The sequence below is a fragment of the Cervus elaphus genome, chromosome 15 (assembly GCF_910594005.1).
Source record: "Cervus elaphus chromosome 15, mCerEla1.1, whole genome shotgun sequence".
In the NCBI taxonomy this organism is placed as follows: Eukaryota; Metazoa; Chordata; class Mammalia; order Artiodactyla; family Cervidae; genus Cervus; species Cervus elaphus.
In genome coordinates this window covers 43,086,394-43,112,963 of record NC_057829.1, presented here as the reverse complement: position 1 = coordinate 43,112,963, position 26,570 = coordinate 43,086,394, and the positions used below count along the sequence as shown (strand labels likewise).

General features: G+C 46.0%; 1 protein-coding gene across 2 annotated transcripts in view; it reads left to right on the top strand.

The window, feature by feature from the left end:
- Positions 1-9,837, top strand: part of ERCC6 (ERCC excision repair 6, chromatin remodeling factor) — a 72,373-nt gene extending 62,536 nt beyond the window's left edge. Inside the window, exons 18-21 of one of the 2 annotated variants that reach the window (XM_043925712.1) lie at positions 48-749; positions 2,631-2,835; positions 3,540-3,618; positions 4,741-9,837. In XM_043925712.1, the coding sequence (XP_043781647.1) occupies positions 48-749; positions 2,631-2,835; positions 3,540-3,618; positions 4,741-5,163 (1,409 nt within the window). In that variant the 3' untranslated portion in view covers positions 5,164-9,837. Of the gene's footprint in view, positions 1-47; positions 750-2,630; positions 2,843-3,539; positions 3,619-4,740 lie in introns of those variants that run through there. The other variant, XM_043925713.1, reaches the window with a different exon arrangement.
- Positions 9,838-26,570: the final 16,733 nt, after the last annotated feature.

The window sequence follows — 26,570 nt, the reverse complement described above, 5'->3', positions numbered from 1 at the left end:
TGTAAGGATTATGGAGTATGACATTAGCATGTTTTTCTCTTTCAAAGGAACTGGTTCAGATGTTCAGACACCCAAACGCCATTTAAAAAGAAGACTTCAGCTGGCCTGTGGAACAGACCAGAATGTCCCAGTGGGCAAAAAGTTCCCTGATTGTAAGACATCTGCAAATGATGCCATGTCATTGGAAGAGACATCTGTGGGAGGATCAGGCGCTGAAGTGAATGCAGTAACTTCTGACCAAGGCATTCCTTTGAATGATGCCGCTCAGATACCTCATAGTCTAACCAGCAGTGAGAGGCTTGGAGAAGAGACAGATACAGTCTCCAGACCACCGGAGTCCTTAGTGAGTCATGAAAACGGGGACAGTTCAGATTCTCCAAGAATCAGCAGAACGTGTGGGACGTCTGGTGAGGAAAGCATCAATGAAAAGGAGAGTCTTTCTGATAAAAGAGAAAGCTGCCAGGTTCAGGGAGAACCTCTTTGGGAGAATGAGCAAACGGAAAATAATTTTTATAAACACAAATCGAAAATGAAACATCATGTGGCAGAAGAGACCATGGAGAAACACCTGGGGCCGAATCAAAAGCCGAAGAGCTCTAAGCACCGCAGAGACGCCAAGTTTGAGGGAACTCGAATTCCACACCTGGTGAAGAAGAGGCAGTACCGGAGGCGAGACAATGAAAATGAGAGCGAGGCCAAGGAACGCAGCCATGACGACTACGTCCTGGAGAAGCTTTTCAGAAAATCAGGTACTCCTTTGGCTGAACTTGCCACAGGTGTGCTAGGGGTAGAGCCGAGGGGCTGCTTCTGTGGGAGCAGGCATCCCTGACAGAGCAGAATGCGCACTCAACTGGAAGTAGTTTTCCTTCTAGAAGTCAGGTTTGAAGTGTTCCGACATTTTCAGAAATAATTTAATTTAATTTATTTATATTTGGCTGAGCTGGGTCTTCCTTGCTGTGCAGGTTTTTCTCTGGTTGTGGTGAGCAGGGGCTCCCCTCTAGTTGCGGCATGCAGGCTTCGCACTGCGGCGGCCTCTTGTTGAGGAACACAGGCTCTCGGGCGCACGGGCGTCAGTAGCTGTGGGCTCAGTAGTCGCTGCCCGAGGGCTGGAGAGCACAGGTTCAATAGTGCCGTATGGGCTTCGCTGCGCCAAGGCATGTGGAATATTCCTGGATCAGGGATCGAACCTGTCTCTCCTGCATTAGCAGGCAGACTCTCTACCACTGAGCCACCAGCGGAGCCCTGTACTGACATCTTTAAAAATCATTTTCACCTCTCTTTCCTAGGAGAATTTGAACCTTGAGCGAACAGTGGGACCTGACTTCTAACCACACACAGGAGGGGTGCAATGCTTAAGACAGATTTGTACCACCTGAACATTCATAGAATATTTCTCTGCATGCTCTATATATCTGATTTTCCAGCCACAGGAGAGTCAAGTGACAGATCACGGGGAGAGGAAGGGGCATGGCCAGAGGCAGGCACTCTGGAAGGAGGAGAGCTGATAGCTAATATCAAGGGAGAAGCATCAGGAAAGCAGATTTAACAGTTGCTCAGGACCCTGTAGGACAGGCCAGCCTGCACAGCTGAATCATCCCTGGGACTGTCTCGCTCAGGCCTCACAGGTCATTGTGTTCCCAAGGTGACGGTCTTGAGTTACCAAAGGTCTCTGAATGGGTCTCTATTCAGGAAAGCAGGCTTACGTACAGTGTCTCAGACGAAAAGCCTCTGGGCTTGGTGCTTTCTTGTAAGGTAGTTCATTGGTAACTTTCTCTGTTTTTTCCTACAGTTCCTGATCTGCTTTCTTAAGAAATTATGTATGTTATTTAATTTTCAAGTTTATTTGCGTGGAGGTGTAGAAAATACTCTTGTAATAATTTTTTTAAATTGACTATTTCAAGATAATTTCCCCCTTGTCATTTGCAATTTTTGTCTATTTCCCTCTTTGTTCCTTGATCAGGTTAAACCAGTAGGTTGTTTCGTGATTTTTTTTTCAATAAACCAGGAGTTTGATTAATTAATTAGATCCATGGTTGTTCTCTGTCTCTGTAATTTTTGATTTTATCTTCAGTACTTTCTTCCTTTTTGTTTTTGTTGTTGTTTTAATGTTTTTGGTCCTAATTTTTATAAAACTGGCTTGAAATTCAGTTCACTTAATTTTGTTCTTTCGTTTTTATTAATATAAATATTTAGGTCTATGAATTTTCCACCTGTGACTGTATTGAATTCTTCTGGTGTGTAGTGTTTCTGTGATCATTACTTTTTAGAAATTATGTAATTTTTGTTTATACTTTTTTATTTTCCCCCTTCAATAGAGGATACATTAGTAGAAGGTTTTAAAATTTTCCAGATAGCAGGGAAGAGCTTGTGGAAGTGTGGTAATTAAAGCATTATGCTTTGATGATACAACGCAGTGATAGTTGACAGCCCTTCCCTCACTGGGTAGAGATGCAGGTGAAGATCCGCACCGTTTGTAAAAGTTTGTGGGTCCTGGTGGTCATGGGTGAATAGCAGCCAAAAATGTTGATGCTTTTTTTCTCCACCCAGAACACACTAGCCTGGACAGAGGAGAACGTGTGATTGTGTCTGAGCTGAAATAGCGTGTTCACGGTTTGCTTTGCTCTTGCCAGTGGGTGTGCACAGTGTCATGAAGCACGACGCCATCATGGATGGAGCCAGTCCAGACTATGTCCTGGTGGAGGCGGAGGCCAACCGCGTGGCTCAGGATGCCCTCAAAGCACTGAGACTCTCTCGGCAGCAGTGTCTGGGAGCAGCGTCTGGTGTTCCCACTTGGACTGGCCACAGAGGGCTTGCTGGTGCACCAGCGGGAAAAAAGTAAGAGGTCGCCACCCTGACATGCTTGTGAGGAGGCCAAACTGGCCGGGCTGGAAATAAAGTCAGGACAGGCGGAGACACTCCTGCTATTTATCTGTAGGAGGAGCAAATCCCTCAGGGAGGGATTGGGCCAGCCAGATGTGCATAACTTAAGAGAAGTACACTTATCATCTTACCTTCTTTGCTTTCATTCCTTCCTTTCCAGAGCTAATTTTCTGAGGAAAGGAGAAATCTCTTTTGCTTAAGAGGTGATATTATAAAATAGTAAGAGTTATAGAATAACAATTAAACTTTAATAAGATGATTAGCTATGTTTCAGCAATCAATAATTACTCTGCTCTTTTAGAGTAGTTTTCCTACCTAGAATTCGAGGGTGGTTTCCACTGTGACTTGAGCAAGGATATTGAGTGGTTCTTACCTTGAGATGCAGTAGTAATTTCCCAGAAAAGTATAGGAATCTGACATGGGTTTGGGTGGACTCCGGGAGTTGGTGATGGACAGGGAGGCCTGGCGTGCTGCGGTTCATGGGGTCGCAGAGTCGGACACGACTGATCTGAACTGGAGTGGGTAGAGCAGAAGCATCACAGCTGTGAGAAAATAACCATGCAGAAGAAAATTTCTCCAAGAGTTTAGGTGTTGGAAGGACATTCTCATCTCTAAGTCACAAAGTAACATTTTATCAACTGTGACTCTTCCTTACTTAGGAGCAGATTCGGTCAGAAAAGGAACTCCAGTTTCTCTGTGCAGCATCCCTCTTCAGCATCTCCAAAGGAAAAATGCCAGGTAATCTGATAGCCTTCCCACTTTTATTCACAAGATTTACTTGATTGAACTGCCATGGAAATCTCACTCAATTCCACATGTGAAGGACATCACTGGCATAATGACATCTACTGTTTGTATTTCATGCACTTTCGTGCATTTATGAAGCACTTTTGTGTGAATTTAAAAGGGCTAGCTAACTTCCTAGAAAAGACAAAGCCTTTAACCCAAGATCCGTAGTAGAATCTCTGTTATGTCCTCCAGAAGTTCACACAGGGTAGGTGATACGTATTGCTGCCCATACTGCCTGCCCCACTTGGAGGTGAAGTGCTAGCCCGAGGCACCACTACTGTCTAGAATAAAGATCTAGAAAATCACCTGAGTATTGTTTGTAATTTACAAGCTGCCAAAGCATCACATCTGTCTCTCCCTCTCCTGCAACCCCCTAAATGCTTTGAGTGCTTCACTGAGAGTAAATAGTAGGCCATATTCTTATTGTTTAATACTTTTTTTTTTTTCTGCTTAAGGGTTGTGTTGTTTATGAAATTTGAAAATTCCGAGGTTCAGACTCCTACTTTTAGATTAATTTGAACACATTTAGTAGTAGAGAAACTTTTTTTGACTTCCCGTGTTACGTTCTTTTAGCAGTAGGAAAACGAAGAAAAGCTAGATTTCTGTTGCTGTTCTGAGGAAACTCATGAGGTGTACAGTAGTAAAAGATTTAAAAGTGAAGAAAAAGAAGTACAACTCTGATACTGTTCCTTATCCCATGGTGCCCAGATAAGGGAAACTTTGGGAGGAAGAACAGGAAAAGCCCACAGAGCCCGTACCTCCTGGAGATGGTTTTCCTCGAAGTCTTTTCTGGAAGCCTGGCCCTCCCTCCATGCTCACCACTTAAGATGGTGACGAAGTAGATAGTGTAGTTTGGGGGCTTTTTTAGGAAATGTTCTCTAAGAGCAGGTAAATTTAGACACTTAATTCCCCTCCTTTCCGTTTGCATCAGACGGTGTCTCATTCTTCCCCCATCAGCCTCAGCGCCCTGGGCTCATGTGTTATCTTATGGCCCCTCAGAGCCTTTGGAGAAATAAGTGGGAGCATAAATAGGGGATTAAATATATCCATGCACTGGTCTTCTTTCTCCAGGATGGTGCTGTGAAGAAGGATGGAAAAGATCATGCTTCAGAGCATTTTAGTGGAAAAGTTGAAGACATAGAGTCTTCATCCGGGGCCCTCGCTTCATCCTCACTCTTGGCTAAAATGAGAGCTAGAAACCACCTGATTTTGCCAGAGCGCTTAGAAAGTGAAAGCGGGCACCTCCCAGAAGCTGCTGCTCCGCTGCACTGCAGCACAGAACACGATGACCTTCTGGTGGAAATGAGAAACTTCATTGCCTTTCAGGCCGAAGTTGATGGCCAGGCCAGCACCCGGGAGATACTGCGGGAGTTCGAGTCCAAGTTATCAGCATCACAGTCTTGTGTCTTTAGAGAACTCTTGAGAAGTCTGTGCACTTTTCATAGAACTTCTGCTGGCGAAGGCATTTGGAAACTCAAGCCAGAGTACTGCTGAGCCACATTCCTTTCTGGACTTCTAGTTGACTTTTTCTGGTGAAAGCATTAATTATTTGATTATCATGTTTGTCAGTGGAAGTTGGCTGTATTTGATGTTTACTTTGAATGGTAGCTACCTCATAAACAAAACTTTAGGGAAGTAGAAATTCTTCTCTAAAACTTAAGTTTTAAAAATACCTGGGTTGACTTTTTTTCTTTTTTTCCGAAATGAATTATGTTATAAAATCAGGGACCTAACCGTTAATCCTTGGAGCACACTTGTTCTTTTACCCAGAAGATGCTATCAGGGAACACATTACTTGTTACTCATTGGAAGTCTATAGACTAGAACTTGCAAGAATTCTTGTTATTGGTGCTAAAAACATGTCTTACATTCAGTTAGACCTGTTCAGGTAATCAGTTCATCAGTAGCTATTAACAGTATCATTTGAGTACCTCATTTTTAAATGCTTAAACTGATCATTTGCCACTCAAAAAAGAGATCACATTTGTTACCTTTTGAATCCTATCGATTGCCTTTAAACAATCTTCCATTAAGGTACTGTTAAATTGGCAAGTTTTTTATTTGTAAAGCATGGAATAGTTTGGTAATAAGTGATGAGATGTGTTATTTGCAGAAGGTTATAGTTTTCTCAGTTTAAAGTTGCTTTATTTTAAACAAAGGGCACATTTTTCCTCCTACACCGACTCTTGGTTTTAGGAAAATGAAATGTGTTATCTTTAAAAAGCAAAAAGCTCGAGGTTAACCAAAAGTAAGTACAGATAAAACCACCAACACATACCCATGCATAGAAACATCACTCCAGAGCATACCCAGATATACCATCATCACCACATGGTGACCACCATTCCAGCCTTTTCTCTGCTTCCATGCTGGGAGGGAACCTTGAACATTTTTTCCTTAACTCACTGTCTTCCTTTCTGAGGATGCCGGTAACTTTCTGTCAGGCTTCACTGTTCTCTTTCCTCTGTCTAGTCATTTTCATCTCTCTTTTCCCTTTGCATTCACCGTGACTCTACAGTTTTAGAGGTTTGGTTTTCATCTGCGTCTGTTTCTGGTTGTTGTTTATGTGTTTAGAGTTCTGTTATGGTGGTGTTTCGATCCTTAGTTTGTTTTCTTACCCTTGTTTTTCTTTCCTTCTCACTGTTATTTTATCATCTCAGCTCTGAAGTCTTGTTTTCTTAAATTGACTGGATTTCTTTAGTGTCTTCTAGAACTGTCATGGTCCAGTTTGTTTGTTTCTTAGATTTGTTTTCTCTGGCTTGCTGTTTTCCCTCTTTCTGATTTTTCTGTGTTGTGTTTGCCTTCCTCCCATCTAGCTCATGCTGAAAGTGAGCAGCTGGGTCCAGATCTCTTGTGTGCTCTTCTCCGCCACTCAAAGAGGAGCGCTCTGGGTTTCAGAGTCGAGGAGAGGCTCCACTAGGCAACATGAAGCTTTTGATTGAAGACTTGGGTTTTAGTTATGTTTTCTGAGATTTTGTTAAATAGCTTGGCCCGTGACTCCCTCCCTTTAGACAGGAGATGTCATAGTCAGTCATAATTTCCAGCAGGATTTTCTGCTTCTTTTTCTGGATTGTGGCTTGTTCATTTCATTCAGTTTTTAGAGTGGTTTATTATTAGAGGAAGAGGATCCTATCATCTTCATTCTGCCATCATTGTCTAGAAATAATAGACTTTTACACGGGTCAGTACATCCTAGACTTGACTACTTGGCTCAGAAGGGAGTCAAAACTCATGAATTTTGTTTCTGGGAAGTTCTTTTTTTGTTGTTGTTATCTTTAACCTATAAGAAAATTGCATCCCTCTTGTTCTCAGATTAAAGTACTGATGCTGTTCACGAGTATGAAGTGCTTGGGCATCATATCTCTGTTGTCTGAAATCTAAAGTCTACTGAGCAAGGGAAGTTGTAGCCTTCTCTTTAAGTAGAAAATGCTGGCAAAAGTTATGATGCGGTCACATGGCGATGGTCTTCACTCCCAGCCTGTCTCAGCCCTACTACCCGCTGAGACCCTGGGTAGTCACTGCCTTGCCTGTGTCTCAGTTTGGACATTGGTAAACTTTGTCATCATGCCTCTGGGTGGAGACACTTAGAGGAAGATGCTCCGAGTATCATAGTTTTAACAACGTAGAATAACTTATTCATTTAGATGAAAAATAATTTTTGGACCTTTAAATCTTTGTACAATGTAAATAATGTATTTAACATGTTATATTGGTATTAAGCTACAATAAAGGATTTTAAAATTTTGTGAAATGTGAAAAATTCCTTAGTTAAAACATGATCACTGTTTAAAACATTTCAAGCAATACTCTGCCTCCCACTCCTCTTGCTCCTGTTCCAGAGATAAGTACTATATTTGGTGTGTATTCTTCTAAGCTGTTTTCTATGCCTTTGCAGATACATGTGGCAGCAACTGCTGCTATAATGTCCATTTTTCCCTTCTCCTTTCCTGCTAAGACTCCCGCCTTTTACCTGGACACTAAGGCTGCTCACTTAACACTCTGCTAAATGGTTAATTGTGACCACGTGACAGGCAGTGGGATGTGAAGAGAACGTCCAGACTGTGCCCTGAAATAAGAAATTGGGTATTTACTTCGCTCAACATTCCCCTCTTCTGCTGGCCACCTTGCCTTTGGGAGCTTAAGCAGTAACAGAAAAGGGTCAGAGTTGTGTGCTGAGGATGGAGATTCTGGCCTGCCAGTCTCAAACTGCTTCCTTTTCACCGGTTACTTAAGAGCAAAATAAATTCCTGACTTGTTTAAACCACTATCTTTTTGAGTCTCTTTGTTACAGCAGCTTGTTTTGTTTTACATGTGATTTTACAAAAATGCAATTATTATTATCCTCGTTATTTAGCAACTAACTTCTCATTTAACGTACGCTAGACACTTTTTCATTTTTCTAAGTGTAATTCTACCTTCATGGAATTGCTGGACTTAAAATTAGTTGGGTTTTTAAATTTAATGGATGTTGTGGAACTACCTCCTTCAATTCACACCCCATAAAAGAACTAATTTCTCCGCACTCTTGCAAACAGTAGCCCATGTCAATCTCAGGAGTTTGTTTTCTGAGCCAGTGTTGTGGTTGAAAATACCTTGTTTTACCTTGAATTTTTCTGATTACTTATAAAACAAACATTTCCATTTGTAGATCCTCCTTTACAAGTTTCTTGTTCATGTTATATTTACCTAGTTTTACTATAGGTTCTTTTCTGTCTTAGAGATATCTCTAAGACAGAAAGGCCATTGTTGCTACTAATATTGAATAGTCCACTCTTTTCTCCGACCATTTGAAAAATGCCAAATTTATCATATGCTCACTTGTCTGTTTCTGGGTAGTGGATCTAGATTCTGTTCCCATGACCACACATTTCACTGTCTGACTTGGTACAGTGTTGTGCTATCTATAGACCAGTTTCCTTTCCTTCTCCCCCACTGCCGTTGTCTTATTCTTGCACATTTTCTGTTTCAGGTGAAACTTAGAATCAGTTTATTAAGGTCCACTAAAATCGTGTTGCTCTTTTGATTGAGATTGTATTAGTTTATACATTAATTTGAGGATAATAGACTTAAATAATATAGTTTTTGCCGTTAGTATCATGATAGGCTTCATTTTATTAGAGTAATTTTAATAACTTTCTTCAGGTTTTGCACAGTTCATATTAGGTCGATTCCTAGCTATTTTATAGATGTTCCTAGCTATTTTATAGATGTTTTGTTAGGGATTTTTTAACTTCTACATAAAGATATGGAGAATTAGAACAGAGGACTTTATGATATTATACAGAAGTTTTTAATTTAAATATAGTCAAATCCAGTTTCATTTTGTTTCCTTGAGAACCCTTTTCCTAACTAAAGCCATGATTACATTCTCATAAATTCTCTTGTAAACTCCATGTGGATAGTTACTTTTTCTAGCACCTTTAAAAACTGTATTTCATCCTTTCCCTCCTGATTTATAAGCCTTCATCTATCATTATACCTAATTTCCATGTAATTATGGGAATATTTCTGGCCTCTGTACTCATGTTAAATTGGTCTACTTACTTAATTTTGCCAATAACCCACCATTTTAATCATTGTAGCTTTATAATTGGCAATCATAATGTAGTAGAATGATTACCCTCATCTTCTAAGAAATTTCTTGGACCTTTGTTCCTAAGTTTTGGAATCAGCTTGTCACATTTGGATCTTGTTTTTGAAATTGTAATGACTGTACAGGTTGCTTGCAGAGGATTGTTTACTGAGTTTCTCAACTATGAATAGAACACGTCACTCTATTTATGATACATATTATAAAGACATAATTCCATTGTCTTTCACTTACATCTTACAAGGTCATGCACATCTTACATTTATTGCTAATTCTACAGTTTTGCTATCATAACACTTTAAGTATTCCATTTTTTAGTTTATGAACTGGAGGATTGTTGGATTTTACATATTGGTCTTGTATTTAGCAACCTTGCTGAACTCTTTTATTAAATCCAATAAGTCTATAAATTGTCCTGGATGTAACAATCTTGTCAGCTGCAAGTAATGACAATTGTATTTCTTTCACTTCAATACTTATACTACATATTTCTAATATGATAATATATTTGACAGTGATTGGCATCCTTGCCTTATTCCTGACACTGAAGATTAAATTTCCAAAGTTTTACCATTAAACACGTGGTTGCTTTTATTTTCTGGCAAATGATTTTTATCTGTTAAAGAAATGCTCTTTCCAGTTCTGGATCCAGTGCTGAATTTTATTAAATGCTTTTTCTGCATCTATTGATTTAATTGTGTTGTTTTTCCCCTTTAAATCTCTTAGAGTTGTAAAGTTCACAATAATTTTCCAACATTAAAACATCTTTTAGGCTCCTAGAATGGCAATGTGAAGGGCTCTGCAGAAGTGCAATCCAGAAAAGGACTGTAACTGGATGAAATTCCAGAAGACAAACACCCCTCCCCTCCCTGGAAAATTTAATGTTTTTGGAAATAATCCTAAGGGTATATTGTAAAGAGACAGTCAAGAAATCTGCTAAATATTGGTGAGAACAGCTAAAATCTGTGACTCCTGACAGACTATTCCTTCCCTGCTTCCTCCCCGTCTCAGTGTGATGACAGATTTATAATCCAGGTAATCTGTAATCCAAGAAAATGGGGTTCCCTCTCTCAGGTTCCAGTCAAGGAATATAGTATCTCCTGGGAGAGGGCCATGCATTAAAAGCATTCTGGCTTGGGTCCGCTTAGCAGAAAACCATGACTTGCTCATTTGGTTTGTCTTATAGGGAACTGGTCTGTATTAAATTTACTTATCTCAACACAGTTTACTTCTAAGTCTCAGGTTCTTTATATATAAGATAGGAATAAATACAGCACCTACTTTATGGAGTTACTGTGAAGACTGGTTTAAGATAATGCAAAATATCAAGTGTCTGGCATGTAGAATGTTCCCAATAAATGCTAACCACTGGGGGAAAAAAGCATTCAGCTGATAAGAGCCAGAGTTTGGACCCAGGTTGTAGGGCTGCAGGGCCATCCTGTTTGATTCCTGTTTGGATCCTGGCATCTCCAGGTGTCTGTCTGGATCTGGATGAAGGCCTCAGCCAGCAGCTTTCTGTTCTTTGTGGTCCTGACTGCAAACAAAATGGGCATGTTGCAGAGGGACAGCTATGGCAAGGTCAACCGGAAGTGGCCAGGGAAGAGAACACGAACCCCTTGCTTGTCATCTACACCAACAACAGGGGCAAGGCGCCCCCCGGGGGACTACCCAGCCCTGCCTGATGGTGAGGATGGCTCCACACTCAGCCCCAGAGAGCGAGGGCTCTGTTGGCAGTGCATGGAGTGTCTCAGTCCCTCTGACAGGCAGGGGGGACATTAGAGATGAAAGCCGTCTGGAACTAGCCCTTTGCACGCTGAGAATTTAGTCAGAAGCCTGAATGAGCAGGACCAAAGCATCGGTCTGCAGGCCACTGGCCCAGATGGAGTAGAAGCCGCATTCAGAGTCCTTCCCCAGCCTTCGCTGGACTCTGACCCTCCCCTCTCTCCTGATCACTTCCCCCGCAGGGTCCTGCCTGGCTGGCCAGCATGCAGCTGCTCAGGCTCCACTCCTGCCACAACGACCTGAGCCCAGTGGCCCAGGTTCCAGTCCTGGCTGTTTTTCCGTCAGTCCATCGTGATGGGGGGGGGGGGGGGGGGGGGGGGACTGGCAAGGCCTCATTCTGCCCCAGCTCAGTCCCTCCATGGCTCTGAGGTTTTATCCTCCTCTCTCACCTTTTGTGGGGCTGGAACCTGCAGAGCCACTTGGCAGTCAGAGACCCTGGTTCATGAGTCCCCCAGCTCCCAAACATCCATATCCCCATCGCAGACAGAAGCTTTATCATTTTGCAGTAAAACCCAACTGCATAGGCCCATGTCTTTGGGAACACTGGCTGTCTGGAGATCCATATGGGAATGGATTCTTTAGGTCTGCAGAGCCTTCTGCTGTTTTGCTATGGACGTGCCCTGACAGCAGGACAGCTCTGGGTATGTCTGGGCCCCTCTAGCCTGGCAACAGTTTGTTGACTGAAGATGAAAACACACCCATACCCACTTTCTTCAAATAATCCCCTGTCTGTGGTTGGCAGCGGGCAGACAAGCCTCTCTCATGCCTCTGTTCCCCTCCATGTTTTTGTGTGACCAGAACCAGGGTCAGGTTGAGCCAGGAAATCCCATGCAAGGCGGGTACCTGCACCTTCCTCCCAGGGCTTCAGCTCTTGCAATGGTCAGGGGCAGTTTGTGAGTGACCAGATGTGGCTCTGCAGGCAGAGTGTCACCTGAGGGAGGCCTCAGCTGTCTCCACGGTCCATCCACCCTCTCTGCAGCTGACACTGCCTGCCCAAATTCCTCCATCCTTTGAGGAGGCAGCAGATGCTGAAAGCAGTCCTCGCTCATCCTGCTCCTAGACTGACCCTGTCTTTAGAAGGTGAACATGACAAGTAAGGCAAGCCGTCACGCAGGGAGCCTGCAGGCTCCTCTGTGTATGGTTTTTCTGGATAGTTCCTTTCCCCTGAACTCTCTCAGTGATGCTCCAAGGCTGTGTTTTCCTCCTCCTGTCCCCTCCTAAGCAGAAACAAACATTTGATGGATCCAGGAGCCTAAATTCACTAGAATAGAGGGAGTGTCTGGGAAAGCAGGGAAGAGGGCGTGCAGGGCGGAGGGAAAGTGATGTAGGTGATGGTGAGAATGAGGTCCTCCTGGGTGCTGGGGAGGACGGTGTTCCTTCCTGAGTAGCCAGAGAACCAATGCCTTAAGGAGGAACGAGGGCTCTGCCTCCCCCAACTCATCTCAAGGGCAGTGACGGGATAACCTTGCTTCACTGAGTTGAAAGCCCAGAGCAGGTGGGATTGTCCTGGGTAGACACACAGCCACTGCTGCACAATAAACTAAGAATATATACAACACAGATGACAAACAAGGGGAAAATCTTACTGTATTTAAAGCTCTTGCAAATCATCAGTCCTCCAGTAGGAATCATGAACCTTCCAATAGGAAAGTAAGCATGGAATACTCAGACCCCCCTAAAAAAACCCCAAAGAAATACATTACAGTAGAAGCAATATAAGGTTCCCTGGGGGCTCAGCAGTAAGGAATAAGCTTGCAATGCAGGAGATGCTGGTTCAATCCCTGGAGAGGGAAATGACAACCCACTCCAGTATTCTTGCCTGGAGAATCCCAGGGACAGCAGAGCCCTGAGGACTAGAGTCCATAGGATCACAAAAAGTGGGACATGACTTAGCCACTAAGCAACAAACAGAATATATGTACAATAAACTGTTTAACCACCTAAAAATGAAAAAAAAAAAATTAAAACAAGATGCCATTTTTGTTTGAGGCTTATCAGACTGTCAGAAAGTATTTAAAAAGTTGTCTGCTGCCTCCATGAGTATGGGGAGCAAGCCAGGCACCTGGCCTGTGGGAGCTTCCATCGTCCCCGTGGGTTGTGACTGCTCTCCATCAGGCAGAGAGGCAGCCAGGCAGCTGCAAATGAAACTTCAGGTAAGGCTCTCACTCACCAACACCTCCGCACTGGCCTCCCCTAAATGATCTCCATTCGTGCACCCTCGCCATTGTCTCACTATGGCTCATTAAACAGCGATAATTAAAACAAAATATATTAGATTTGTATATCCTGGACTTTGTAAGGGAATGAAGTTTGCAATGGTGCTGCTGCAGAGCTAGGACTGCAGGACCTAAAATCAGCAGAGTAATTAAGGGGACATTGCCTATTATTGTGCAAAGGTGCACTTCTTAGGGGTAATGAGCTCACCCTGGGGGTGGGAGTCCTGGCTGGGGTGGGGGAGGAGACCAGAGCCTGCTGGAAGCTGGTCCAGCCAGGGGAAGAGCTTTGAGTTTGTTAGGTTAACAGAATGCTGTGTGCCAGGTGCAGTTCTAGACACTGAGATGCTCCACTGGGCTTGCATGCTAGCTGGGAGGTGGACCAATAAAATGTGGGACGGTGTTGATGGCTAAGAAGGAAATTAAAGCAGGAGAAGAGCTGAGAGTTGGGGACGTGGGGAGAGTTCTGTGGTGGCCCTGGGAGTCTTCTCTTGAAGAGATGACTTTGAGCTGGGAATGAATAATGGGAAGGCCTGAGCTTTGAAGGTGGGAAAGCTGCCCTGGGGACTGGGTACAGGAAGGGTTTCTCTGATTGCCCTGGGTGAGACCATTAGGATACTCCCAGTGATCTCTTGCTCTTCAACCTCCCACCCCTTCACTCCCCTCCCCATAAGCAGGTAAACCACCAATTTGTATAATAAAAACCCTTTGCCCCGTCTGTGGGCCCACGTGGAGCCAGAGGCAGAAGCATCGGGAAAGGCCCGTTCTTGACCTGGAGCTGCCTGTGAGGCCGAGGGTGGACCCCAGCTTCATCTGCAGTGCCCACCTGGAGGAGAAGGCATGCCCAGGTCTTGCAGGAGGTATCAGCTCTATCCACTCATCCATCTGTCCATCCGTCCGTCTGTCCTGCAACCAGAAGACATTCACACATTCTGAGTCACCACTCTGTGCCAGGGCTTTGATGGGAGCAGGCAACACCCAGATAAATCAGCGGGGGCTTCAGTCTTCCTTGTGAAGCTGTCTGTGCCGGACTTCCTGCTGGAGGAAGGAGCGAGTGTCTTTGCATTTTGGTGCCACCTAGTGGCAAGTCATTGGCTCTGGCTTAAATCAATAGGGGTGACTCTGTGTTGGGGGACCGCCATGGGACGTCAGGATAACAGCAGCACTCTCAGAAGCTTAGCCAGTGGGTAACACTTCTTCGCCAGCCCAGTCTGAGGAAACTGGGCTGAGCCAACTGGGGACAGAGAGAGCCCTCCCCCTTCCCCTTTTCTGGTCCCCAAGATGGGGTTACTCAAGGTTTTCCTTCCTGCCTTCCTCCCACTTCCCCTCTTCTCCTTTTAATCTGAGCTCATATTTTCATCAAGTCACCAGTGCTGACCTGTGACCCAGGATGTATGGCCATTCTGTTGGGGTGTGAACAGAGGCCCCATCAGCTGATGGCGGCCCTGGTGGTGGAGGAGCAGAGGAGATTTGGGGAGTCCTGAGGACCTCTGTTTATGCCCCTGCTCTAGGGAGAAATTAGCCAGCAGGCTAGAGTGCTAGAGTCCCAACTCCCCTGGCATTTGACCTGTGACTATCTTCCTCCTTAGCCTGGGAAGGAAAACCCTGACCTCATGCCTCTCCCAGAACCTGCCTACACCGCCTTCCAGCTCCCACCCCAGTGTACCCTGGCTTTGGGTTTCCTGACAGTGTCCACAATCAGCCTCCCAAGGGTCTGTTTAGGGAATCATGGTCTTCCATGCAGATCGTTCCCTGGCCTGTGAGTCTTTCCATCTGACTTTCTGGGCTGTCCCTGAGACCCTGTCTGGTTTCAATGTTGCCACCCAAGACTAGAGAGGGGCTGATGCAGGCTTGCAGGATCTGTGTTACAGTTTTCAGTTTGGGGTGGTGGTCACTGATGTCTACCATTCATGCGGGCTGGTCTCCTTGGTAAAGGATGGAGAGTTGAAGGGTGCTCAAGGTAGTGAAAGTGAAAGTCGCTCAGTCATGTCCAACTTTTTGCCACCCCATGGACTATACAGTCCACGGAATTCTCCAGACCAGAATGCTGGAGTGGGTAGCCTTTCCCTTCCCCAGGGGATCTTCCTAACCCAGGGATCGAACCCAGGTTTCCTGCATTGCAGGCGGATTCTTAACCAGCTGAGCCACAAGGGAAGCTCGCTCAAGGTAGAAGGGAAGCCAAAAAGAAAAATATTTAAGTGGGCATAGGCTTTCACAGATTTGGGAACAAGTACAAAAGACTCGGGCTTTCCAGGTGGCTCAGTGGTAAAAGAATCCTCCTGCTACTGCAGGAGATGCAGGTTTGATCCCTGAGTTGGGGAGATGCCCTGGAGAAGGAAATGGCAGCCCACTCCAGTATTCTTGCCTGGGAAATCCTATGGACAGAGGAATCTGGTGGGCTACAGACCATGGGGTCACAAAAAGTTGGACATAGCTTAGGGATTGAATAGGCACGAATGACTCTCAGGAATCTTCAATATGTTTATTGCTTGTTCAAGCAGTTTGTCTACTGGAAAATTTATCTTAAGAGAAAAACAATGGCTGTACGAATGTTCCACAACAGTCCCTCAGTGAAACAGCACTGTGGCAGATACTGACAGTTGTCCCCCAGTGTTCACTCTCCTTTCTCCCAGGATAACAGACCCTGTGATATTCATCTGGGCACATGGATGTCTCCCTACCAGCTGGGTGGGGACATGCTCCCGGCCACAGGGATGCAAGCCGAGGTAGCATGTGTACCGTCCAGATGCTGGAAGGGCTGTGCCCTCCAATGAAGGGTGTGCTACCAACCCTGCTTCTCTACCCTCCCTGCTGGCTGTGAGGCAGATGTGGAGAGGGTTCTCTGGGCCACGTGGACAAGGGCCACACCTGAGGGATGGTGGAGAAAGCAGATTAAAGGGAGCCCTGCCACTTCAGAGAGGAGAGCCATCAAAGCAGAGTGGACATCCACACAAGAGGGAAATGCACTGTCTCGTTTAAGCCACTGTTAAAGGTCTCTATCCCGACAACTGAACATATATCCTAACTGTGTGTAAGAACCACTAAGAATATTGTGGAAGAACATTTAATGACACAGGAAGACATTCACAATATATTGTGAAGTGAGTAAGACCCAGGTAGTGTTATGGTCCCACTTTCGTTCTTTAAAAAGTATACATAAAACAAATTCATATAAAACATCTGTAAGCTCGACAATAAAATGTTAATAATGGTTCTTTTAGGTTGTAACATTGTGGATGTTTTAAATTTCATTGTCCTATGTGCTTTTTAAAAATTATCTTCACATTTAATTCATTGATTTTTCCTTTAAACTCTTTTTTCTGAGGAGCAGAATAAAAGGAACCTACCACTTCAAAAAAATCTATTCACTTAAAAAATCTTAGAATCTATTATAAGTTCAGATGCCCTCAGATGTCAGGGAGAAATGATCTTTGTGTAAAGAGACCAGTGTTACAAACAGGCAGGGTGTGGACCTTGGTCAGTGGTGTTCTGTACAATCGTCTTCACATTTCAAATGTAATAAAACAAAGCCAATATTGATTCTGGTTAAACAACAACGCAACAAAACTTTCACCACAATAGCCAGGTGGACACCCCTTCAAAATTAAAAATTGAGGATCTTCTCCCTCTCCCCCGTTTCTTCACTGGTTCCTCTCCCCATCCGAACTCTATTTCTTGGTTAAAGGGGCGAAGGTGGTGAGAGGTCAGAGCCCACACAGACAATCTTGGGAGAGCTAAGGCAGATAGGGCATCCCTTAGATAGGACAGAATTTAGCACAGGCTTTGCCGGTTAGGGGCTGGACCAGACAGAGGATATTGAGGGAGAGGGAGGGAGGGAGGGAACAGGGAGAGAGACAGAGAAGATGCAAAAGCAGAGAGGCTATTACCCATTCCCCAAACCCACCCCTCTTCAGGAATGGGGCCTCACACATGCTAACCTCCACCACCACATCTATGGAGCCTTTTACCATATCATAAAGCACTTCTTCTGAGATGGGAATCATTTATCTGTTGCAGATGAGGAGATGATGTTTAGGAGCTGGAGAGCAGCCTGGGGATTTCAGACATGAAACACCACGTATATTCTAGTACTGCGGGATGTGAAGTGGGGAGAGAGAAAGCTCTCAAATGATTTGTGAGTCAAGTTGGGCAACACAGCCTAGGAGAAGTGCTTTCCTCCTGTAAGACTGCACCGTGTGCCCACTTTGCTCACTATTATCTCAGAAGTGACTGCTTGTGCCTATTCAAAAGCCCCCTGCAACAATTAGTAAGAGATACAGGAGAGAGGAGACAATTGGTTGGCCCTTGATTCATGTACTTATTTGTGCCCTAGCTTATCCCAGGGAACATGAAAGACACAGACCAGCACTGCAGGGAGAGGCATTGGTTGCCAAATGCTCTACTGATGTCCATGTCCTCCTGAACTTGAACCCGTAGATCTTGTCTCATTCTTATGTGTTCTATATTGCATGTCTAGTAGTAGGTACTAGGCATTGGGCTAAGGGCAGAGAATGTCATGATGAGCCCACTCTGACCTGTTCTCTGCCTTCAAGACTTTTAGTCTACTTGGGGAGACAATATTAGAAAAAAAAAATCACGCAAATAAACAAAATTAAAAGATTTTAAGCATAGTGAAAGAAAAGCCATCTCTTGCACAACATGGCTCTCGGTGAGCAACTGTTGGAGGAGTGAGAGGTGAAGAAGAGGAAAATTGGAGCTTCAGCATGGCATCAGGGAAGCTTTGTGGGAGCCCCCCACCTCCCCAGCAAAGCTGAGCCTTATCCATCACTGCTTCAGCTGCTGTCCTGCAGCAGCTGGGCTCAGCCTCTCTGGCCGGGACTCTGGACCATGCGGCTGGGGGCTTGGGAGGGGGCAGACTTGGGGAGCAGGGGTCCACCCTTCCAGGGTACAGCCTGTCACTGGAACCTGGACTCTAGTGAGCTCTGCTACAATGGTTATGAGAGGCTTTCCTGACACACCAACCTCCTTGATCCCTGCGGGTCTTGTGTACAAGTGCATCCCCTGAATGCACCTGGCACACAACTGGGACTCCACAGCTGTTTGTGGAATGAATGAAAAAATGGATGGATAGCCAGGTACATGGAGGATGTCTCCAGTGTGTATCAGGATGTCAAGCTGAGCCTTGTCACTCACCAGGCTGGCCTGTGGGGCGCTGTGGGCTGATAGGTGATGGGGCAGAGTGGTGGGAATTGCCTGCACCAGCCTTGCTCAGACATCAGTCAGGTTCATTCAATAAATATTTATGCTGAGATTTAAATGGGTTCTGAGAGGCTCCCACTGAGTGAGGCCAGCATGGGGGGAGGGAGGCAGAATGGACCCTACTCTTGGAGTGTGCTGAGAAGTTCTGCTATACACCCAGGGCCGGTCCATGCTGGGCAAGATGATGGTGAACCGAGTCACAAAGGCAGAACCAGAGAGTATGAGCAGAACTGTGAACTGGGTGTGGGTCAGGGACAGTAGGTTGGAAGAGGCGGGGTCTAACCACAGACAGGAGTGGGCTGGTCAGAAGAGAAGGGGGAAGGTCCTCTAAAGCCAGGTTTGCAAGCATGTCACAGAGAAGTCACAGTTCTGAAGCACCTACTAGGTGTGTGTATGTGAGTGTGTGTGTGTGTGTGAGACAGAGAGAGAGAATAAGGTACTGATGTTCTGATGTACTGATGGCCAGCCAGATACTGAAAGGCAGGCATTGTCAATCCTGCTTTGTAGACAAGAAAGGGGTTTAAGAAAGTTAACCCCAAGTCTGATTACAGACCTACTCCCTTCCCACCGTAGATGTTTACATAATTCAAGTCTATTAGAAATTAGAAAGCTTTTATTGTGCTTACTAATATTCATGTTGCAAACATTTTATTTCTTTAATAGTCATTTCAATTAAATTCTGCACATTTACTGAACACTTAGCATGGACAATTGACTGTGTGTTTTGTTTCAGGAGAAACATGTCTTATTAAAGAGGGCCAGTCAAGAGCACACGGCTTGTGGCTGGGAGATGGACTCCAGTCCTGCTTCTGTTGTCAACCAGTTTGTCCAGGTGCCACCTCCCCACTCCCCTTTAACTTTCAGCAACTCTGTTATTTTATTCTTATGGGGAGAACTGTTTTACACTGAAGGGTTGACCTTGAAAGTTATTTGTCCTAGAGGTTTATTGGTGAGATCATTTAGATTTGGAGATAGATCTTTCTTCTATTTTAGGCTGGATCCTATTTGAGATTTCCTTGGATTGATTTCATTTTCTTTTCAGCAACTTATTATGATGTCTTTAATAATAGCCAGCTACAATTAACAACTAAATGTTGCTAAAATGATTTTGCTCCAAGTCAGTGACTCCAGTAGATCCAGCAGAGTAGTCCTGGATGTTGGGATCTTAGAAATTGATTCCTGTAGGTTCAGCTTTAGGACATATCCCAGACTATGGTCCAGCTCCCTGAGACTTTCCCTGCAGCAGGAATTGGGAAGCAAGAGGCTGAGGGCTGATACTGAGCCTTGTCAAGACCCTTGGGCTCTGGTGTGATGGCCAAGACACTGAGGACTGAGGGGAGACTTGGTTGTGTGCTCTGGGCAGAGAGGGTGCTTCTCCATCTGAAGCTGCAAAAGGATGCAGGAGCATCCTGGGAGCCCCTCCCCCAGCAGGAGGTGGTCTATATTATGAAAGCTGCCCTTCTAGAGAGCTCTCTAGGGCAGAAGAGAGAAGACCAGTGAAGCCAGTGCCTTTCAGAGTGGTACCAGATGGTGCCAGTTTCCCTTCTCCCTGCTCCCTCCCATTTCCTTTCCTATCCAAAATCTCTAGAGATTGACTCCTGCGGCCAGACATCAGGTCTGTGTCTCCTGCTCCTAGCACAGAGGGGTTGCTAGATAAATGTTTACAGAAGTGGACTGAACTAGACTCTGAACCTCCAGGGACTGTGGACTCTGTCTTCCTTCATATACCCCTTTCCCATCCTAATATTTGATAAGAATGCATTAACAGTCTAGAAATTATGCTAGACTCACACAGAATTTATGTCAGAGGTAGGAAAGTCAAATGTCTGCAGGAACCTGGTGGGTCACACAAATATGAGAGGCGACCTGGAGGAAAGTAGAGTGGAATAGTAGGAGTTGTAGGCAAGTAGAGTTGACACACCCAGTCTAAAGGCACTCAATTTGAATTTCTAAAAGATTTCTGTTGGCCAAGTAAAACACCTCTGATACAGCTTAAAGGGCCTTGGTTTAGGTTTTCTAGCCAAAGAGGTGTGTGCTGAGTAATACTCAACAAACCAAGCAAAGAAGCATGAAGGGAAAAATGTAAGGAAACAAGCTTGGTAGACTGGCAGATGGGGTAGGAGAAGGTGCCAAAGAGGGACTCTCCCCATGGTGCTGCTTCAGCCCAAGGTGGACTCCTCTTGGAGACAGCCAGAAGAGGCATGTGCCATCTCTAAGTGTCCAGAGCAGCTCAGAGTAGCATCTCTCCAAAAATGTGGCCCCCTCGTGGATCGTAGTAGTGGCAAGACAACAATAACAATAATGATAGTGTAACAGTTGTAGAAAATGAATGCTTGTTACATGCTGGGCATTGTTTTCAGCATTTCTCCCCTCCCCTTAATTGAAAAAGATAGACTTTATTTTTTTAGAGCAATTTTCTATGCATAGCCTCCCCATTACCAGCGCCCCCATCAGATGTTACAGGCAGTGAATCTACACTGATACATCATAATCACCCAGAGCTAGGAGTTTATATTAGGGTTCATTCTTGGTGTTGTACAGTCTTTGGGTTGTAAGAAAAGTATAGTGACACGTATCCATCACTGTAATATGCAGAATATTTTCAGTGCCCTAAGCCCTTTAGTACTGTTTTTAATCTTCCCACCAGAACTTGAAATAGGCATTTTTATCACCTCTTTGTGTAGAAAGTCATGGGGGTCTTCAAAGGGCATGTGACCTGCTCAGGCTCACCTCGCTCATGAGGACTGGAGCCTGCTTGAGTGACAAGCACGCCCAGACTCTTCAGGCAGCGGGCCTGCCTCCGGTGCAATGCTTTCTCACCTTGTGAGGATTAGGCAGACTAGAGCCAGGTATGAGAGCCCCCAAGAACCATATGGGAATGCACTTTGTCCTGCAGTCATTGCAGGTGAAGTTATTGGAAGCTGGTTTGTATTTAAGTAGCTGCTCTTACTTTTACATGACAATAAAACTAATGAATGATAGGAAATTTCCAAGATAATAAAATGCCTATCTTTTCCTTGTGTGTGTATGTGTGTGTGTGTGTGTGTGTGTGTGTGTAGGGTTGTGTGTGTGTGTGTATATCCTATTCATAGTACCCTGTTCACCTGGAATTTCAATTAGCTGCTATTTCCCTCACTTATTCCATCATGTTTGGCAAACTAAACTTTCTTGGCTGGCCATTTCCAAAACTACAAATGACAATAGATTTGCAGAGGATGTATGGGGTCCCTACTGAGCACGCATGTGCTGCACTTTCTGTCTTGGGAAAGCTGTGTGGCCACAGGGAGCTCCACCTGAGAGGCTTTAAAAAATTTAAACAGTGAAACAATATTACAGATCATCTGGACACTTTGAAAACTTGTAAACAGGAATTCAGTGTGTTCTTTATTTTTCCCTGAAAATTGAAATATTTTTATCTGCTTGACCCCATTGTTATGGTTTTAAACTGTGTTTACTGAAATTTTTTTCTGCTAAAGAAAGTTTTGAAAGGGAGGTTGGAAAAATCTCTTCTGAGTACAGCTGAAAAGTCAAATCCAACACAGTGCATTCGGACTCAAAAGATGTTGACAGTGGTGTCTCCAAATGTTTTTCCATTTTCCTAAAACAGAGCAAATGGTAAGAAATAAATACCATGTGTGATGTTGGAGACACTGACCTGGCATTTCAACCCCCTACATTTTTTAAGGATTTGGAATTCTTTTCAGGAATCAATTAAAAATAACTCATAATTCAACAGAAGGACAATTTAGGGCTTCCAGGTATAGATGTTCCAATTTCCAGCATTTTATTGCTGCTCTCAGTATTTTTGCAATGACAGTTCTCTTCATAGAGAACAAGCTTAAAATTAGAAAAATCAAACACCCATTAGAGAAAGCAGATTTACTCTCTTATTAATTGATACGGAGATGGAAAGCTACCATCACCTAGACGGGAGCCCAGCGCATCCCCTGCAGACATTCTCAGGGGCCAGAGCCTGGGTCAGCAACCGCCCACTCGGCCCAAGCTGAAGTTGTCTGTCTTTTAAGAGCGGAGGCTTGAATTTTCAGTGGTAGGGATGCGCTGTGCTGGGGGCACCGCTCTGTAACAGCTGCACACAAATCTTAGGGTGTGTGGTACTGTCTTCCCACTTGATTTTATTTTTTTTTAAGTGAACAACCTTGAAAGTTGAACTCACTACTCTGTTCCAGCTTCTCTCTGCTCTGCTGGACAGGAGGTAAGGTAGCATGCCTGTTTAGTAGCTAGAAAATGATTCTTCGAGAGAATGAAGTCTGTGGCTGCTGTGTATTAAATTCAGAGAAGGAGCCTTTGAGGACCAACCACACAATTGCATCCTTCTAGAGACTGGAAGCAACCCAGGTGGGAGAGGGGAAGGCTGGCGCTGACAGAAACTGTTGAAATATGACCCGTGGTGGTTTTAACTTTAAATAAGCATTTCCGTCCTAATAGAAGCCCCCTCTAATGTCTCCTGCAGCTTTGATTTTGGAACACGTCACATTCCTCATTAAAGCAATCACTGTTAAAACATAAAGCAACACAGGATTTATTTCTTCATTAAACTGATGATCCGTATATGAAGCCAATTAACATTATGAGTCTGGTGAACATCAAGTGTAAAGAGGTTAGAGAAAATTAAAAGCAGTCACCTTGGTCTTTAGATAAAGAAAGTACACTTTTAGGTTGTAAATTATCAGAGTGTCCAAGCGGGACAGATCGGTGAATTTGGTTAATTGGAAAATACATTTTACCGCACAGGAATTAAGAAAAAATAACCTTTTCGTTACCGAAGCTCTTTTTCAGAGGGGAGGGAAATGGCAGCAATACGTGTGAGTCACCTCTTTCCGGTCCCGGCCCGGAGGGTCGGAGACAATCCGAGGGAAAAAAGAGGGCCCGCGTCGTCATCAAAGTTTGCTGTAGCCTTTCCTTTCTGTGATTGCTTGGTTGGTTGTTTATTCGCTGTTTTGCCAACAGGAACGAGCCTGGCCTCGAGGCTGGGGGAGAGGAACTTCGGGGAAACGAGACCGAGGGTCCCGCTGGCTCTGAGCCCCGCTCTGGGTGAGTGTTTTGCGGGAGCCCGGCTGAGTGTCTCACCGGGGAGACAGCCAGGCTCGGGAGCGGAACGCTGGGAAGGCCGGGACTACACGGAGAGCGGCAGTGGGATGCTTCCCGGCTGGGGCCGCGGGACAGAAGTTGGGCGTTGGACTGAGGAACGGAGGGTTCAGCCCCTGCTGCGAGCACTGAGCGAGCGTCCCAAGAAACTTTCTCGTTTTGGACAAGAAGAGGATTGGGATCGGCTCCCAACACCCAGAATCTGGCGGGGTGCGTCCCGCCGCCGCGGAGCACAGGGCCGCAGAGGGGACCTTGTGACTGGTCGCTTCCCTTAGCATCCCGGTAGAAACTGGTGCCGCTGTCCAGGGTTCTGACCGACAGGGAGGCTCGGGGAGCGCCCTGCCCGCAGACCCAGGACAAACCCGTCCAGTGCCCAGGACATCTCTGGACCTTGGCAGGAAACTGCTTCAGCCGATGTCAGAAAAGGGGACATGAGACGGGCTTGGACCTCGTTGGTTTTTGGGGCCAACGCGGCGCTGGGCGCCTGGTTCCTGGGGTTCCTACACAGATACTCAGGTACTCCTTGGAGCATCTTGTGGAGCCAGCCCAGATGTCTTCCTCACCTCGCTTCACAGGCACTCGGCTCCGGAGCGCGCAGGGTGCTTGCAGGAGGCCGCCTAGGGTAGGTAGGAGTTTGAGGGGGCTTTTGGCAGACTCAGGCACTCAAGGGAAGACCCTGGCTCTTGAAAACAACTCCAGAGAGCACGGGTGCTTTGAGGGAGACAAGGAGAGAGAGCTCGCTGAGCTTCCTGGCCTGGGCTGAAATAGGGTCGGTTCTCAGGGCTCTAGCCCTTTCCGGATGGAGTGGAAATGGCTCTCTCACTGCCCCGCCAGCCCAGCTTGCTATTGCACCCGCCGCCCAGACCTGCAGGCATGCTCCCCGCTGGCGGGTCGCCTGGACTCCTGGAGTCGGTGGCCCTGGCGAAGCTGGCGCCGCGGGCTCTCTCAGCTCAGAATCCAGCCATCGTTTCCAGTGGTTTCTTCTTTGAGATGGGGTCGGCTTTCTGTGCCTGGGCGGGCTGAGTCCAGGAGGGGCCGCTGAAGTGTAGCGGCCCCGATTTGTCTCTGCCGAAGTGGTCCTGCTTCTTCCTCCTGGTGGTTTTCAGAGGGTCATCCACGAGTGGTCCAGGGCCCTGGCAGGCAATCTGCCCTCCCGCTCCATGCACCTTCCTTGGGGTGGATGTCCACGTGTGGGCCGCCAGGCCTTTTGTTTTCCACTCACTGTGTCTTTAAGATCAAGGCTGGATCCCAGGCGATGCAGGGACCCGACCTACTGCCTCGCCAGGGATCCTGAACGCAGCATTAGAATGTTTATAAAATATTCAATTTATGCAGTCTGTCCAAGAAGCCATCGTCCCAAAATAAAATCAGCAGTCTAGACGGAACACAGACACCAGAACTTATCAACAGTTGTCTGACTTGCATCTTCTGATGCATCTTGAGTGGGTCATAATACCAACTTTATTTTCAGTGGTGCATAAATTAATTACACGCATTTAATAACCAAAATATCATTATATTCCCCCTTTAATATCATAAAGGCTTTCCGCCAGGGAAGCACTTAATAGTGCAGGGGGCCGTAACGGGCTATTATCCTAGTGTAATGCTATTACAGAACCAATTATGCGCCATTAGACTTGCTTTTTTTGCAGTTTATGTGATTTGATCCAATCCCGCGCCCCTGACTTGAAAATTTCAGCCCGGTACTTTAGAGTTTAATTTTCACCCAGGCAGAGGGAAGGGCGGTCTCTCTCTGCTGAGTGTCTGCCTCGGATGCATTTTAAAAGTAATTGCGAAGGGTCCCACCGCATATCATTTGCATGGAGAAGCGAACATAAATTCAGGGACCCCTTGCTGAGAACAAAATCAAACTTTCCTTTTGTACGATCGCTTGGAAAGGGAAGCCGTGTGCAAAGAGTCCCCCCAAAACCCATCCGGTGGCGACAATTAGCAGCTCTTTGTCAATTCGCAGCCCGGGAGTCACCAGGCCTCTGACAAGGGGAGTCTAAAGTCAAGCTCCGGCGGAGAAAAAAGGTTTGAGGCAGAGGGAACTCGGGGTGGGGGTGGGGTGGAGTGGTCAGAGAATAATGCCTTTTGGGGGTGGTGGTAGTGGTGATTGTTTCAACCTTCTAAAAGAAAAGAGGAAAGACATTCCTGATGTTTGCTAAGAAATGACGGATTTTTTTTTTTTTTTTTTTTTTTTTTTTACACCACGTGGGCCATTTGTAAGGCCCAGTAGACCTATCCAAGTTACTCGCTGTAGACAGCGCTGGAAATAATCAGATTAAGGCCAATTATGCGTGAGATTATAAAGGCGAGTGCTGAGCGGCGGCGCGCGCTGTAGACAGACAGCAAGACATCTGGCCACTTCCCGAGTCACTTTTCTGGTCCTGCGGGCGCCAGCCGCGCGGAGCCCCGCCCGCTGCCAGTCGAGCCCGGCGAGCGGACCAGAGGCGGTCGCGCTCCGGCCTTCCTCTCCCGCCTCCCGCCGAGGTACGCGGGGCTCCCCACCCACACCCCGAGCCCGGTGCGGCCGGCCTTGGGGCTGCCTTCCTGGCGGGGGCTGGCTTTGGCGCTGATGCCCTGGAGCGCTCGCCGACTCGGCGGAGGTGGCTTGGGAGCAGGGATTGCGGTGGGGACCCCTGAGAGCCGGGAACCAGACTGCGTAGGCTTGGTGTTGGGGCCGAGGCTGGGGAACGTCTGTCCGGGTGGTGGACCCGAACGGAACGGCTGCCCACAGGGTCCCCGGCTTGCGACGGCACTCCGCCTCCCCTCCAGTCCCCATAGTGGGCTGAAGGCGTTGGGAGGGGATTTTCCAGGAAGGGAGCGCCCAGTGCGCTCCCGGGCCGGGTGGAGGCTAAGGCAGAGGGAGACTTAGACTCTGTCGCTGTTTGCTCTGCAGCCGGGCCAGATCGACGCGTACGCGTGCCTTGGCGGTCCAGCGGTCACCGTCCCGAGTCCTGGCCGTGCAGTCGATCGGGCCGTCGGCG